General features: G+C 47.7%; 1 protein-coding gene across 1 annotated transcript in view; it reads left to right on the forward strand.

The window, feature by feature from the left end:
- Positions 1–17,623, forward strand: part of ELK3 (ETS transcription factor ELK3) — a 69,117-nt gene that overhangs the window by 44,406 nt on the left and 7,088 nt on the right. The window contains exons 3-4 of the mRNA XM_027107247.1: positions 6,019–6,801; positions 16,174–16,296. Of these exons, the coding sequence (XP_026963048.1) occupies positions 6,019–6,801; positions 16,174–16,296 (906 nt within the window). The remainder of the gene's footprint in view (positions 1–6,018; positions 6,802–16,173; positions 16,297–17,623) is intronic.

The raw sequence follows: 17,623 nt of genomic DNA on the forward strand, positions 1-17,623 counted from the left end.
TGAGCCATGGCTGCTGAGCCTGCGCGTCCGGAGCCTGTGCTCCGCAACGGGAGAGGCCACAACAGTGAGAGGCCCGCGTACTGCAAAAAAAAAAAAAAAAATTGGGGTGCCAGGCCAGAGCCGACAGAGGCAACAGATATTTGCCGGGATACGTGGGATTACAGTTTATTAAGCTCTCACAGAAGGTGTGAGGCCTTGGAGGTTTGCCTTAGCCCCCAGCGTCTGTCTGGGAGTTTTCCACTTAAAAATGCCAGCAAGAAAGCAGATGCGAAAGTATACGTATTGGATGCATCCCATGGAGCTTTAACCAGCCTGGGAATTAGCCGTGGAAAATTGTCTGTCATGGGGTGAAGCCTCTGGCTTCCTGCCTCAGTCAGTTCTCTCCACAATGAGAGTCATTCATTCAATAAACATGGAGCGAACTTAATGGTATCCTTCATAACATCAAAATTAAGACAGTAAATTCAATTCCACAAGCATCTCTTCATTACCCTGCACTGTAATTTTTTTTAAACCATAATACTTAATAGACATATGTCTGAGTTCTCCACTGTATGGGATTATTGACACAAGCTCGTCTTCTTCCATGGGAGGAGAAGGCAGAGTTAGGTGTAATGTACACATATTTAAACACACCCATGGACACACCTATGTGTAAGCCTGGAACCCTCAGGGCAGCAGGCGACACTGAGGGAAGTGGAAACAGGACCCACTCTCTCAGCACTGTCTGTCTTGTTAGGGTGAAATAACCTAGGGAGACTCTCATGGGACCACAGGTAGCTGGTGCGTCAGGAAGGGTTCCTTTGCACAAGGCGGCCACAGTCCTGCCCCAGATGGACTGCTTGCCCTGTAGGCCCCAGCAGTCTTAAAAAACCCACTGGGCAGTGGTAATGGAGGGAGTGGTTTGGGGACCCGAGCCTCCACTTCTGCTGGACCTGCCGCTTGGGGTGCGTTGAGTGGATGTTGCTTTCCCCCGTCGCTGAAGTTGGTCCCGTCCTTGCCGCCTGTAACCTCACACGGAATGCCCGGTCAGAAGTCCACCCTGGTTGCGAATACACATTTGATGGGAAATTACGAACAGAGGCTGGTCCTCCACATGTGGAGGGAAGATGTGTGCAACTGTTGCCCTGAAACCGTGCTTGAGAGTCAACTCGGCCCAACTGGACACAGACAGCGTTTGTCAGGTTACCAGGCAACCGTAAACAACAAATATGTGTGAGTCTGGGAGGAAGGGGTGGAAAAACCAGGCTTCTTCTCAATATCCTTGTCACTTTTCATAATAAGAGCCCATCCCCAAGTGCTCTCGTGTCCTGGGCTGTGTCAGCCCGAGTCTTGTGTCACCTTCTGTTGTGGCCAAGTGCTCTGGAGTCAGACTGCCCAAGTACACACTCGTGATTGGGGGTGATCTATACTCTCTGAGCCTCAGTTTGCCCATCTCTAAAATGGGGATAATAACAGCTCCAATCTTTCAGAGGATTAAATGACTTGAAGGTGGTCAAGTTCTTAGTACACAGCCTGACAGATAATAGTCCGCAAATACTACCTGATGTTATTCCCCTGTATTGTGGGTTTTCTCAGCAAGCCCCTCATAGGCCAAACTCGTGCAGGGAAACCTCCCTTTGGAGGTTACAGAGAGATCTTCAAACACACATGCCCCCAATACACTCCTGGGGTCTGCCCTGGAAGTCGGGTACGAAGGGGCTGTCCGTTCAGCTGCCAGGTACACACCTCCTCTGGGTCCACTTACCCACCTAGATCTCTGGCCTTGGGCATCCTGGTGGGGGGCTTTCCTCACTGGCTCCCCTCGTGTGAGCAGATATTCCCGGTGTGGAGTTGGGCTCCCAAACAGCTGGCCTGCACACTCTGACCTCCTTCCTGCACCCCACCCTCCCCCCTCCTCCCAGCCCTTCCCAGCCTTCCATCTTTGCAGAGGTTTCAAATTGTCCAGGTAGCCACATCTAATCCATCTTTCCTGTTGGTTTCTAGAGAAGCAAGACCCTCCCTGGTTCTTTCCAAAAGCTGTTTCTCCTTCGGTCGTCAGCTCCTTCAGTTGTCTCCATCCCTGTCACCGTGTAGCCTTTCCCTAAAAAAACTATCTTGGTGTCCAAGCAGCTCTCCTCAGGAAGGCAGCAGCTGCTGAAGGGCCCTTACTGTGTCAGCGGAGTTCAGGGCCCTGTGCAGTGTCTTCTGTTTTCTGTTCAGAGTGGGGGTTAGCATGTTATGGTAGTTGCCATCCAGCCATCAAAAGTTCCCACCATCTTCCCTTTAAGCCTGCCAAAATTCTTAAAATTCCTTATGTTCTGGATGGACCTTGAGGGCATTATGCTAAGTGAAATAAGTCAGTCAGAGAAAGACAAATACTGTATGATCTCACTCATGTGGAATCCACAAAAGCTGAACTCACAGAAACTCACAGAGTAGATTGATGGTTACCAGGGGCTGAGGTGGGGAACCAGGGAGATGTTGGTCATAGGGTACCATTTTCTAGCAGTGACATGAGTAAATTTGGGGGCTCTAATGTACAGCGTGGTGGCTAGAGTTAATAATACTGTAATATATACATGAAAGTTGCAGAGAGAGTAGACCTTAAATCTTCTCACAACAACAACAAAATAGTAATTACGTGGGTGAAGGATGTGGTAACTAACCTTATCGTGGTTAACTAAATTATTTTGTGATCTATACGTGCATCAGATCACATTGTACACCTCAAACTTACACAATGTTATATGTCAGTTATATCTCAGTAAAGCCGAGAAAAAGGATTCCTCACGTTCTCTGTCTAAATAAAAGCTTTACTGAAGTATAACTCACATACCAGCTAATTCACCCATTTAAGGCATACAAGTCAATGTGCTTTGAGTGTCTTTATAGAGTTGTACATCCATCAACACAATCAATTTTAGAGCATTTTCACTACCACCCCCCCCAAATGTCTTACCTTTCAGCTGTCACCCCTCAGTTCCCCCATCCCACCTAGTCATCCCCTAGGAGACAACTCGTCCACTTTCTGTCTCTATAGATTTGTCTCTTCTGGATATTGTATATATAAATAGAGTCCATCATACAATATGTGGCCTTTTGTGTCCGGTTCCTTTCACTTAGCAGAACACATTCAAGGTGTGTCCGTGCTGTAGCTGTGCCAGTGCCTTCATTCCCTTCTATGGCTGGATGACATTCTGTCGTATGACTGTCCCCTATTTTGTTTATTTCTCAGTTGATAGTCGTGGGGGTTGTTCCTTATGTTCTTTTTAACACATTGAGGCCCAGCTCTCTATTTGAGATTGCCTTTCAATTTCCAACCACTTTTATCATTTTTATCACAGCCCCAAATGACTTCTTGGTTTGCTTGTGAACGTAATCCCTGCTCAGACATTATGTTCTGAATACCCATAATAAAATTAAAGGTTGGTTCTGTTAAAAAAAAAAAAAATTTCCAAGACCTGGCAGAAGAAAGGATTCAGCCCATACAGTTTCTCTTTTCTTCTGTGTAATTATTTAGGCTTTAATGATTCACTCAGTTTAGATGAGTGTTCAAACTGGCTGAGAATAAAATGAAGTTTTCCTCCAAGGAGAAGAATATTATGAGTGGGAAACAAAAATACCTTAGAATTTTAGCAGAGGAACACACCAGGCAAGCATGCTTTCTTTTTATGGGTCAGGTGGCACCAGTAACACCCTTATTTAACCCTTTCCTTTTGGGAGCTGATTTCTCCCAGGCACGTTGTCTACCCAGGCCTGGTGTGCAGAGATGATGCCAGTTAGGCCCAGGTGGAACTCTTAAGTTTACTAGATCTCTCTGAAGTTTCTCTAAGTGGTTTTCAGTTTTGCTAGTGTCGAGTGTGAAAATGAGGTCAGATGGAGTAAATGGGATTTGGTGGGTTAAATTGCAGGCCAGGATGCCATGCACTGGAACTGTTCAGCTTTGAATCTCACGTACTCAGGTTTGAACCTCCTGTGTGCTGGTACTGAGCAAAGTTTCGCCAGGATTTGCATTATTGGGTTTTCTGGTGCTGCCTGGGGACCTTGTGTGTCCCTCCCTTAGATGCCTGCCCTGAAGAATTCTTCCTTGAAAATCTCAGTGGCTTGGTAATTATGCCCATCCCTCCTGACTGCTGGATAAATTCACTTCTGGGATTTGAGGATGCATTTAAGGAGGACAAAGGCAAGTTAGCAGAGGTTGTAATGTAACAAGAGGGGAAGCAAAAGCATAATATATTTATACACCAAAATGATCACAAGATGAACATCAAAATTTAATTCAATTGCCTCTCATATATTTGAAAGTTGCTAAGAGGGTAGATCTTAAAAGTTCTCATAACAAGGGAAATAAAAAGTTTGTGTGTGTGTGTTGATGGATGTGAACCAGACTTACTGTGGTGGTCATTTTGCAGTATACACAAATGTCAATCATTATGCTGTACACCTGAAACTAATGTTATATGTCAATTGTATCTCAATTTTTAAAAATTTGAGATGAACTAATTTTAAAACGTCGTCTCTACCAAGGGGGCTCTTTGATTCTCTCCCTCCAACTTTGTGTGGAAATGGGAAAAACCTTAGGCTTTAGAATTAGTAGATCTTGTGGCCCTTGGGCACATCACTTCCTATCTCTGAGCTTACGTCATAAGGATGATACCTTCCAGCCTACAAGTGGGTTCATGTGAGATCAAATGGGATCACTTGTGCATAACACCCAGGACAGAGTAGATGCTCAACAGCAGCTACTTTTCAAGCTCTTCTCCCCCAAATGATTTTTTTTTTTTACCCTCATTCATACCCAGGTTTTTATTTTTTATTTTTTCGGTACGTGGGCCTCCCACTGTTGTGGCCTCTCCCGTTGCGGAGCACAGGCTCCGGACACGCAGGCTCAGCGGCCATGGCTCACGGGCCCAGCCGCTCCGCGGCATGTGGGATCTTCCCGGACCGGGGCACAAACCCGTGTCCCCTGCATCGGCAGGCGGACTCTCAACCACTGCTCCACCAGGGAAGCCCCCATACCCAGGTTTTAAGAGGAACAGTTTGTAAGGAAGTCCTCTTCCCACAGGATGGTGCCGCTACCTCTCTGTGCTTGAGGGAGACCATCTTTGTCTGCCTTGAGTACCTCGGGCCCGGCAAACATTTGATAGACTTTGCTAATGTTCGGATTTAATAAATCTCAAGAACAGTACAGCCTTTAAAATGAAGTCCGTTCTCCCAATGGGGGGGTGGAAACTTTTGCAATGATTATTGGTTTTCATTTACATCCTAATGTTTGAGGATGGGAGCCATAATCTGAAGAGCCAGAAGTAGATACCAGCAACTGAAAATACTGTATGAATGTCGTGAACATCCAAGTAGACGCTTTGTTTTTTCCTCCAGCGGCTTTCTTGGCAGAGAATTAAAAAGGAAAAAAATGGCTGCATGATTTAAGAAAACACTGTGGTGTTTTGGTGATAATAACTTACATTTCTATAATGCTTTCCAGCTTACAGAATGCTTTCCCATTATTATTTCATTGAATTCTCACAAGTCCCAGAGGTAGGTAAGACAATACTATATTATGGTAAAGGAAATGCTGCCTCTACCACTTACCTACCATGTGGCTCTGTGGGTTATTTAAACGCTCTAAGCTTATTTTCCTAAGGTCTAAAATGGGAGTTGAATCATCCCTTTCTTTTAGGATTGCTGTACAGATTATATGAGCTAATGCATAAACAATACCAGCGACAGAGTAAGTGCTTAATAATTGGCAACTGTTACTATGTTCTTAGGTATAATAATCCTCACTTCACAGATGAGGAAACTAAAAATGACCACCCATTTGCCGGAGATCACACCATTTGTAATTAGCAGAACTGGAATGCAAATCAGATTCCTCTGCCCTCCGCTTTAGTCCTCTTTCCATTACACCTTAGCTGACATGTGCCATTCAGGACTGTCTCAGTGCTTCTGCCAGCAAGGTCCCCCACAAGAATGAGCCTCTTACCAGTTTCTCTGATGCGCTCATCTTTTCCACGTCTGCTTTTGTGTTCACAGAACATCATCAAGAAGGTGATCGGGCAGAAGTTTGTGTATAAATTCGTCTCTTTCCCGGAGATACTGAAAATGGACCCTCACGCGGTGGAGATCAGCCGGGAGAGCCTTTTGCTGCAGGACAGCGAGTGCAAGGCGCCCCCCGAGAGCCGCGAGGCCCACAGACACGGCCTGTCCGCCCTCAAGAGCGCCAGCCGCAACGAGTACATCCACTCGGGCCTGTACTCGTCCTTCACCATCAACTCCCTGCAGAACCCACCTGAGTCCCTCAAGGCCATCAAGACGGAGAAACTGGAGGAGCCTCCGGAAGACAGCCCTCCCGTGGAAGAAGTCAGGACTGTCATCAGGTTTGTGACCAACAAAACCGACAAGCACATCAGCAGGCCCGTGGTGTCCCTGCCCTCCACGTCGGAGGCCTTCCTGGCCTCGTCCGTCTCCGCCAAGATCTCCTCGTTAATGTTGCCAAACGCCGCCGCCAGCATCTCGTCTGCCTCACCCTCCTCCTCTCGGTCCCCGTCCCTGTCCCCGAACTCGCCCCTCCCCTCCGAACACAGAAGCCTCTTCCTGGAGGCCGCCTGCCATGACTCGGATTCCCTAGAGCCCTTGAACCTGTCATCGGGCTCCAAGACCAGGTCTCCATCTCTTCCCCCAAAGGCCAAAAAACCCAAAGGCTTGGAAATCTCCGCGCCCCCGCTGGTGCTCTCCGGCACCGATATCGGCTCCATTGCCCTCAACAGCCCGGCCCTTCCCTCGGGATCCCTCACCCCAGCCTTCTTCACCGCCCAGGTAAGAGCCGTCTCCGTCATCCTGGCTGCCCCCAGACTCAGTGGCTTAGCGGAAGGGAGGAAAGAGCAACCGAAGCAACTTCCTTCTGCCCCTCAAAGGATAATCCGAGGGTCCCTGTGGCAAAGTCACCGTGTCCCTGTGCAGGGAAATTACTTTTCCATGCCCAGGTGGGAGCATACACAAGAGGAGAGGCTTAGGGTATTGGCTACAGTGGGATGCTTAATTGGTTTCTAGCTTTTAGGGGCCTAAAGCGATCGTAAATGGAATACGCACACTGGCCGTCAAAGCAGATGCAAACAGTGATTTCCTAGGGAAAGCTGAGCAGGCCGGTGACGTTTCAGAAGGCGCCTGGGCTTTATGAGAATGTTATGGGAGAATCCTCTCTGGGGGGCCCTCGGTAAGTAGCCGTTTGTTTTCTGTTAATAAGAAAATAGGTGCTAACCAATACGGCCATTGCAGTCGTCAGTGGGGAGCTGGGTTGTCCTGTAGTCTCTAATAAGAAATGCAGGGGCCACATCAAACAGTGAGAAAGAGAAGCTTCAGTAAAAAACGGTGCTAGTCTGAGAAAGCCCAGGTCCACAGCATAGGGGAGAGGAAAGCAAACTCGTGGAGCAGGAAAAGTCTTCGGTGCTACTAACTCCAACATGAAGGCGGCCTTTTCCTCTAAATACGGTATTCAGATGCTCACCCTTGTCCAGCTGGCAGCTGCAGGGCAAACGCAGAGCAGGTACTGGTAAACCTACTTCTGCTTCCTCTGGAAAACTGGATGCGTTTCAGTGGCAGAGGTTAAGTGCATTGGCTTTGGGGTCACAGACCTGGATTCAGTCCCTGGCTGCACTGCTGGGTGGAAACGTGACTGTGGGCACTTGCTCTCTGAGCCAGTTTCCACATCTGTGCAATGGACTGTTGTGAGGATTAAAGGGGATAATGGCCGTGGGAAGAGAGCTGGCTACAACCGGCAGGTTTTAGTATCATGTGACTTTGTGGCACCAGGGTGGGGTCATGCTTGAGGTGGGTAGGAGCTCTCTGTCCCCATCGCTGTAGGTGTCCTTGCTGTCACCATCATTAGTGGCAGCATAATTGAGCTGCTCGTGTGTGCCAGGTACTGTTCTAAACACCGTCCATGCACCGTCTCAGTTATTTTTCATCACAGGCCCGTGAAGGAGATACTATTATTGTCCCATTTTCCCAACAGAGGTAAATGAGGCACGGAGGTAAAGTAACTCATCCAAGGTCACACAGCTAATAGGCCACAGAGGTGAACTTGAACCCGGTTAGTCCGCTCCAGAAGCCATGCTCTTTAAGTAAAATGCTCTCGGCATGTGCACTGGGAAAATGCCCACTTGTCCCTGATCATGAGACGTCCGTGGAGTCTGCAGACAACTGAAAGCAGCTCTTGGGCATTTTCCTCTCCATGGCTTCTCCCAGATGATTGTGGCCCAGGGATTTCGTGTCGGCTCAGCTCGTGAGCTGGTGGTGACGGCAGGCTGCCACGGAGGGGAGGGCTGAGGGCTCGCGTGTGTGCTCTTACGTGGGGCATTTCCTGACCAAGCAAAACTGTCCAGTGACTAAGGACCGCTGAGTAAATGGCTCAGGCGCAGCGGCTTCTGATGTCGCTCAGACAAGTAACTAGAGAAGCGGGCCAGGGGGTGCAATCTGAGGATCTCCTCCCCGGCCTCCTCTGTGTTTCCAGCTGTGAGGTGTAGAGAGGCCTGGAGCCAGGCCCAGGCCAACTCTGATTTCAGTCCCTGCTTTCTCTGTGTATCACCGTCTCTGAACACGTGCCAGTCCTGTAGTTGCGTCGGAGGAAAGCGGCTTGGGCGTGGGAGGAAAGCGGCTCGGGCTAGCCCTGTGGTTATGGGCCTGGACATAGTGAATTTAGGGAGGCTCCGGGCAGTGGGACTGAGGATGTGTGGCTGGGCCGAAGGGAGGGGGGACAGTGACACGAGTTAGGGACAGAGGGTGGATGTGGAGGAATGGATGCAAAGCTCAGGACTGGGAGACGGCGTCTACTAGAATCGCCTGCCAGCAGGGAGGGGGAAGCATGGGAAAGCCAGATGTTTAACAGAGGACCTGTGCCTTAGGGAGATGCACTGGCTGGTCCTCCCAGGCTGTGAGGGCGGGGCCTCGACCTGTGAACGAGCGCCATGACGTCCAAGATGTGGGAGGGCGCTTCCCGAGGGGAGAGAGAGGCACAGGGCAGGGTCTGGACTAGGACAGGAGAGGGGAAGTGGCAGCCTGGGCCTTGGATCAGGTGTGAGGGGGTGGCGTTGGGGGCTAGGTAGTGTCTGAAGCCATTCAGAGCTAAAGGAGTCAACGGCTGCCCTTGGGAGATGGCGGAGTCTCAGGACTTGAGATCCCCTCACCTTCTAGTGGGCTCAGCTCTGTACCTGGAGCGCCTGTGGCTGACAGGGAGGGAGAGGTGAGGCCAGGAGGGAGAAACCAGAGAGAGCAGAGGAAGGGCAGGACCCAGGGGTGGGGTGTTCCCCCAGGTGGGTTCTCTGAGAGCAGACAGGAGAGTCAAGTGGTTTTATCTCAACTTGACAAGCCTTGAGTCTTTTAGGATTTCGGGGAGGCCTCGAGTCAGTGTAGGATTTGGATTCTCCGAGAACAGGAGCTGTTTCAGGTGCCCCAGAAACTAATCCACCAGCCCCTGGTTCACCCTCCAGTGCACAGTCAGAAACAGCATCAGCTCCCTCAGCAGTTCTCCTGAAGTCCACTGGGCCTCAAACTGAGGGGTGAGCCCATCTCCCTGAAATCGCCCCCAGGGACGGGAGCGAAGGACTCCTGTTGGCCCCCAGGTCAACTCTGGGGGGGTTCCTCTACCCAAGGGAGCGTGGGGCGTTTCTCTCACAGGCAGCAGTGGTGCCTCACTCCGCGGCTCACTGGCTTCTCTCCTCCCTTAGCACTTTCTGTCGCAGAAACTGCACTTTCTGTGGGGTATGCAGTGTGTACGCAGAAACATTTGGTTACCTGTGGGGACCGCCTATCAACTTTCTTCGTGGCTAGCTTTAAAAGAGATAAAAGTGTGCTGTAATAATTTGATACCCTGAAAATGAAGTTCCCAAGAACTTGTATTTATTCCAAGAATGATTTATATTTTACTGATTCGTTTATTCCAAGAATGATTCCCAGTTAGTTTCAGCTAGAAGCATGGCAGGAAGAAGGGTAGGATTAAGCATCTCAGCCTGCTTAGGGTCCTGTGGTTACAGTGCCCCCCAAGGAGGGACCTCATTAAACCACATACCTCGTGTAGGCCCAAATTCAGATTTGAAATTTCAAGCTACAGCATGACGGGCATGAAAAAGCATCGGCATCCTGCCACTCCCCCAACATCAAAACCGCCACTCCCATCAAGAATACTTGTGGCACATCTGCTGGCACCCATACAAAATGCAGCTGAGATTAGTCTCATGAGTCTTTGAGAAACGATGACAAATGTAGACAGACACGATGATCACCACGAGGCAGCCCCAGCGTGGACTGTGAGAAACAAATGAGAATACAAAAGCCAGCTGGCACCAAGGAGTGAGGTAGTTGGAGCTCAGCCACCGAGGTCATATTGGGCTGTTGCTAGAAAAACAAGAATGTTATCTCTGATGGCATGAGCTACAGAAATTGAGATGGGGGTGGGGGGAGGAGCCAGGATGTGAAACCCTCCTGGTTTCCAGCCAGGCACCATGGAAGCCCAGATGGTGCCAGCTGGAACTTCTGATTCTCTGTATCTCCTGCATCTGGGTGTCACCTGTCCCTCTTCCTTCCATTTGCCTCTTCTGTTAGGTCTCTCCCTCCTCCTGTCTTACCAGTGTAAAGTTAGTTCAGAATCGGAGGTTGGCTCATTGCACGTCCCTCCATTTATGCCAAGGCCTCTGTTCATCTCACACGTGATGTCTAAGATGTTGAACTCAGATACGTGCGGGCACCAGGGCGTGAACTCACATCAGAGTCTGAGCATGCATGCCCCGGGCTGTTTTATTAGTAGCGGCTTTGGGTTAACACTGAGTAGAGACAGCTTGCTGAGGACTGAAATGCTAAAACCTCCTCCTGCATTTACTGATGGATGTGACAACCTTGAGCCCAGATCATAAGGTGGGAATTGGGAGTAAAATGGATGCGTGTGGCGAGGAGCGTGTGGGTAGACTGCCTCCTGGCTCAGCTCCGGAGTGGTTTGCATCTTATTGTCTCTTTCGCCATGATCACGAAAGGAAGTAAGTTTGTTTTTTTTTTCCCTTCATCCCACTCCGTAACACTGCCCTAGCTCAGCCTGCAGCTTTCTCCATACTGGCCCTACAGAAGAAGGACGTCCTTTTAGGGGCTCTGTTCAGTGGAGGATGTCATTGGTAGACTTTTGGGTGACTTGACACTCCAGCTGAAGGTTCTTGCTTCTCCCAGCTCTGGATTGCCTAAGATGAACAAAGTGTGATCGTCGCCCTCCCTCTTTCCACCCTGGGGCCCGTCTTTCCTGTAGATCCTTTGTGGATCTGCCGACTTCTCCCCAGTTCTACCCTTATTCTATTTTTCCCCCTAACTCTTACCGTAGCTCCCCTGGACCAATAGGGAATTCTCCTCTTTGTCCTCTTTTCCTTCAGATCAGCACATTCAGTGCCACACAAACTTGTGTGTGACTCTACTTCTTTTTGGAAGTTCTTAAAACCATGTTTTTATTTGAATTCAGACAACTCTAGGAGTTTCCAGAGGTTCACTGCCAACCTTTTGAGGATTTTTTTAAACCACAAAATGGCACTGTCATGGATTCTGTTGGCATCCATGGGAGATTAAGATTAGAGATGTTTGTTGCTACAACCTGCCCAACCATCGGCTAGGCACCTGGAGATACAGAGGTGAGCAAGACAGACACAGCTCCTGTTCTCATGAGCTTACAAGCTTGCTGTCCAGTAGGTAAAGAATAAGGGCAATATATAACATGGGGTGGTGTGAAATTATAGAGGGCCCTGGGAACTCACTGAGGAATTTATACTTGTTTTGATGGGAAATTAATAGCTGCTGAAGGTGTAAGTCAAGGGAAACAAAAATTCCTGTTAGAATCTATCAACAAGTAATTATTTAGCATTATTTGCAAATCACAGGAAGGACACCAAAAGTACAAGTGCCTATTTTTACGACCTTAGGACCGAGCCATGACAAGGCATACACACGCACAAGATGGCACACGGCAAGAGCCAGATACACAGTGCAGAGAAGTACCTTAGGAACAGAAGGGGGAAAGAACATGTAGTTCAATTCAACAAACCCAGACTGAGCACCTATCATGTGTCACAGGCTTTGCTTGGAGCCGGGGGCGCAAACGTGAATTAGATAGTCTGTTAGTTGGGAGGGAACTCGTAACTTAAGTTGGTTAATATAATATCCCAGACACAGTACAAATGGAATTCTTAGGTATAAAAGGAATACTAAGGAAGAAGGTATTAACTTTCTTGGGGATGGGGAAGGGTGTTGAAAAGGTGTTCGTGGAAGGGGTGCTCACACTTGGTCAGGGTGTTAAAGGATCAGCAGCAATTTATCTGGCACCTGGGGTGAACGGGGCACTGTAGGCAGAGGAACACCTTGAGCCAAAGCATAAAGATGTGCAACAGCCTTGTGCATTAGGGCAGAACAGCAGTTCAGTAAGAGGGGAGGATACATTCCAAAGGTATAGGAAGTGGTGGAAGATGGAGCCTGAATGACATAGTTGAGAATTGTGTTTTAGAAACCGTCCTGATGACGTGGATTAGGGAGGGGAGAGGCTGGAAGCAGTTAGGATATGACTGTAAAATTCCAGGTGAAAGACAATGAGGACCTAAGGCTGTGACAGTGGCATGAGGCGAAAAGCGATGGTTCTGGGGGACACAGGGACTGCCACCAACAGGACTTGGTGATGGGTGTGGAGGTGCTAGGGGAGAGCCAGAAGTTGAGTATGAGTTTCACGGAAGGAAAGAAGCTCATGGGGAAAGGTTACAGGTCCGGTTTGGGCTGTGTTGAGTTTGAGGAGCCTGAAGGACATTCAGGAGGAAACACCCAGCTGCAGCTGGGGCCAAGGAGAGAGTCTGGGGATGGCCAAGGGATGGTTACTAACTGCAGAAGCAGATGCGATCACTTGTGGAACGGCTCTAGCCCAGGAGACCATGGGCTGAGTGGTCAGGACAGTTCGGGAATGAGTGCTGAAGAACGAGTAGGTTGGAATTGTGTGGTGCTCAGGACACTTCAACCAAAGCTGGGGGTGGGGGCATGCACGGGGGGCGGGGGGGGGGCTTTCACGTGAAACTAGGCTATGGGGGAACCTAGAATTATGGCCAGGGAGGTTGTACTCTTTTTTTCCCTGCAACTAAACGCAGTGTCTTAAGGGGATTGATTCAGTGGCAGTGCTCAGAACAGACTGGAAGGGAGAGATCAGAGGCAGCTGCCACCTAAGTTGATAGGGGCTCGGATGCAGCAAGACTGGAAATGAGGGGGTAAACAGGAGAGTCAGTTCCAGGAAGTGTCCACAGGCCATGCCCAGAGGGTGTGGCAGGGGGTGAGGGGAAGGCATTTTGCGCCTCAGTGACTGGACGCGGGGTCGTAGACAGGGCTGTGAGTACAGGGATAGTGTCTTGTTTTACCATTGTTCCTCTGGCGCCTGATACATACTGTGTACTCGGTCAGTATTTGTTGAGTGGGTAAATGGTGCTCCTGTTGATAGAAATGGATGCGTCATAAACACTGGATTTGGAAAGAAGGTGGTGAGTTTGTGCCGTCTGGTTGAGGGGAAATCAGGAATCTCCTTTGAGGAGGTGGAAGGCATTTTGATGGTCAGAGGGCATGATCCAGGAGGAGGGCACTCAGGAGGGGTGTGTCTGGACAATGTTCGCTCACCAGGTTTAGCTCAAATATGAGGGCTTTCTAGAAGACTCAGTATTAAGTGTAAGAAGAACTGAGTGGGGAGGATGAAACGAGGTCCTGAGAGGAGGGTCTTTCCCCTTGAAAATGAACACCCATTGCCTTTAGGCCCTAGGGCATCCCCTTCCCTGGCAGGTGCCAGGATCAATAAGTCCCTATCTGCCATTCAGAAGAGCTCATTTGCTAAGACATTCTTCAGTGAAGGAAGAGGAAGCGTGCGTTTTGCTGGTGGCTTCTTTCTTTAGCCTCTACCTCGGGCTCAGCTTACTCTCCATGACTCAAGGTGCTTGTGGAGAGAGGCTGTGAAAGCTCCCATGATACCAGAAATAACCCAGGCCAGGCTTTATAGGAATCTTCCCTAAAAGAGCAACCAACCAGTTTTTTTCTCTATGGCCACAGGATCTTCAGGCAGAACAGGGATGGGAGGGAGAGGAGTGAATGAAGTCATTTTACAGTATTTATTTGCATGTATTATAGAAGACATTTCGAATGTATTTAACATGAGAAACAGAAGGCTACTGTATTCTGAGTATATCCTGTATCCCTTAGAAACAAATATGCAAAACATCTCAAATTCAGACATGGGTATGAATTTTAGACTATGAAAATATATTCTACACCTCGTATGTTGCTCAGAGGATTAAAAAGAAATGGATATATATTTATGGCCATGGATGAGAGAAAGGGAGCTGGCTATGTTTTGTAGTTTAGCAGATTCACTGTCTCTTTAGAGCTGTGAGACTTTCATTGGTAGGTAAACTAGGAGGCCCTGAACACATTGGTTAGTATATGTCAATGTGGCATACTGTGGTTGGGACCTGGATTCAGAGTAACATGCAAATACTAGTTCTCAGATCACCTGAGCTGTGGACTTGACCCTAACATGACTGAGAGGAACCTTAAAGCACCAGCTGACTAGGTTGGTTTGTCTATTTCAGAACATTAAGTACTTTTCCATATACAGTTGAGGATTTCTCCCATGAATAGGTGAAATACAGTTCATCAGGTACACTTTTAATTAATTACTAATGATAACAGTCCTGAACACTTACTGAGCATTTGCTCCAGGCACATATTAAGAGCTTTACATAGATCACTTATTCTTCCTAACAATCCTGTAATGTCAAAAAAGTAGGCATTTTTCTCCCTGTCTTGCAGATTAGGAAACTGAGGCATAGACAGGTTACCTAGCTAGTAAGTAGTGGTTCTGAGATTGGAACCCTGGCAGAGCCCATGCGGAGACACTAAGCCTGAACCGTTAGGCCGGATGGCCTGGCACGTTTGTGAAATTGCCTTGAATTAGAACAAATGGGAAACTTATCCAAAACAAGTATTTATCCTAGTAACCTCATAGGCCATTCAATATGTAGGAAATGCTGTAGAACCAAAGACTCAAATAACTTGAGTCTTTTCAGCAGCTTGTTTGAGAACCTTTGGATGTTTGTCTCCTTCCACTGAGCAGAGCAGACCTTTCAACTTGGGTTTAAGCTAAATGTTCTGGCTAATGAACGAAGCTGCTAAGGCCACTTCTAGGAAAAAAGAACACGTCAGCATCTAGCATGATGCAACCTGAAATGCTGGCGCCCTTGCTGTCGTTCTTCCTACACAGAGCACCTTACCGACATCACAGAACCACCGAGGGGCCCCTCCTAGTCAGCTAAGGTACAAAACCACCCTGGCCAGGGCGCTTGGCTCCGCTGAGAATAAAAGCTATGCAGACTTGCCAGCTGGGGCGGTAAGTGTTGTTTCTTCTGCACTCTGGCTGGCTTGCAGGCCAGGACTCCTGCTGCGTGTATGCAAGCAAATGCAATCCTTGGCACTCTCCCAGGAAGCCCAGAGTTCTGGCTTTATACCCAATCTGACAAGAAAGGATTTGTTTTTTTCCCCCCTCCAAACCATTGCCAGGGAGATGAATTCTCATGAACCCCGTATCCGGAGTGAAATCTGGAAAACCCAGTTCAGAGCTTTTGATGAAGCTGCTACAGGGTATTTTAGCAGCAGATCCTGAAGTATTAAAGGGCTGTTGATAGGGAAAGTGAAGCTTGGGAGGCCCTTTAAAAAATGTGTGTGTGTGTGTGTAGCCAAAGGAATGGATGTCCACTGTAGAAAAATAAGAAAATATAGATAAGAAAAAATAAAATATAGATAAATCCCCTTTCATGGGATCCCATTTACTTGTACAATAAATCTTGTTTAATGCGTGAGGAGGAGCAGATTGAAGAGCACCTGGACAAAAGTTGCTAGGAACTTGAGTTTTCTACTAGAATGCTTAAGGAAGGTAACGTTTCCATACTTTCTTCCTTTATAAAATTGCTCATACAGTTAGCATTGAAATAAATTAAGCTGCACAGCCCTGCAGAAATAACAGAGTTGTCAGATTTTCCTAAAATGGTGAAGCTTGTTTCTTGGTTTGTGGCTAATGCCCCTGGCCACACTACTGACCACAGCTGGAGTCAGGTGATACCTGTATCAAAAACTGTGTGTGTGCTTCTTTCCCAGACACCAAATGGATTGCTTCTGACCCCGAGCCCACTGCTGTCCAGCATACATTTCTGGAGCAGCCTTAGTCCAGTTGCTCCACTGAGTCCTGCCCGGCTGCAAGGGCCAAACACGCTGTTCCAGGTGAGCATTTGGAAACGAACTTTTAAATGTGGAATTTCTAAGGGATGTGTTTCCCCAGTAAATCCTGCAAGGTAATATTTTCACTAAATGTAGGGCAGAGCTCACTGTTTACGTTTCCAAAAGGAATTCATGTTCACGTGGCTGCAAAAGGCTGTCTTCAGAGGCACGTATTGCCACTGAGGCGGAGTTCTCACGCCACATACCCATAAATAGAACAGTTAGTTCTTGAAGTGTTTTGGATATTTTCACTGACTATGAAAACTGGAAACTTATTAAGGAAAAAAAATTTTTAATTGTATTTTATAAAATCTCATAAAAGACTAATACTAATACATACAAATAAAAATATATAAATAAATACTAATCTATTAGTCAGCATAGTGACATCACAAAATAAATTGAAAAATAGTGAACAGCTTCTCCAAACTGTAATAGAAAAGTTACCTGCATAATTCTATGAATCAGAATCAAGTTCTTGTTCCCAAAAAAAAAAAAGCTTCCAGGTCATTTGGTTAAAAATGAATTAAGCCTCCGCTGTTTTATCTTGTAAAACTCCCTGTACTAGGTAAGCACATTCATTAGTCATTCCCACACTAGAATCCTGCAGTAGCATCACTTGCTATTGTGTGGAAATCAGTATTTCCTCTTGGAGAGGATTACTCTCCAAGATTACTTGGTGACCAAGTAATTACTCAGTGACCAAGATGTCACTGTTTGAATATGTGAATGTAGTATAGGAGGGATCCTAGGGACAGGATGAAGCGAAACTGGATAAAGTACAAACCCCCTCTTGACCTGATTCTCGCCTGGTCTTTCTCATTCACCCTGCATCCCACGTCTGCCCCCGCCCCCCAACATGGCTTACCCCAAGTTAGTTGTGGTTCTTTTGCTCTCGTTGCATCTAGCGCTTGCCACTTTGTATTCATCTCGCAATCTCCCCACTAAACTGTGGGCCCTCAAGAGGCCATCTTGTTTGCTGTGGTGTGCGCCTGGCATCTAGCACATTTCTTGGCACACAGTAAGTATCACTGGCTGACTAAGGAATGGATGCCTCAGCATTCATCAAGAGATGTCTAAGAAAGTTAAGTGTTGAAAAGATCAGGCCTCCAGTGCTTTTCTGAGTTGTTCATTTTGCTTGTCAAGTTTAATATCTACTTCTGTGCCATGGGCTGTACATGCTGGTATTTAGGGTCTCATTGGGAGAAAGGTGGAGCTAAAGAGGTTTTGATTACTATCTTGCTTCTCTGGTTTCCTAATAGGGTTGAGGTAGGGTGTCATGATGTGACTATATCCCTGGAGTAATCAGGTTTCTCTTCCTGGCCCTTCG

This window comes from Aethalodelphis obliquidens, unplaced genomic scaffold, assembly GCF_003676395.1.
Source record: "Aethalodelphis obliquidens isolate GAN/ISIS:26980383/991018 unplaced genomic scaffold, ASM367639v1 scaffold8, whole genome shotgun sequence".
Classification (NCBI taxonomy): Eukaryota; Metazoa; Chordata; class Mammalia; order Artiodactyla; family Delphinidae; genus Aethalodelphis; species Aethalodelphis obliquidens.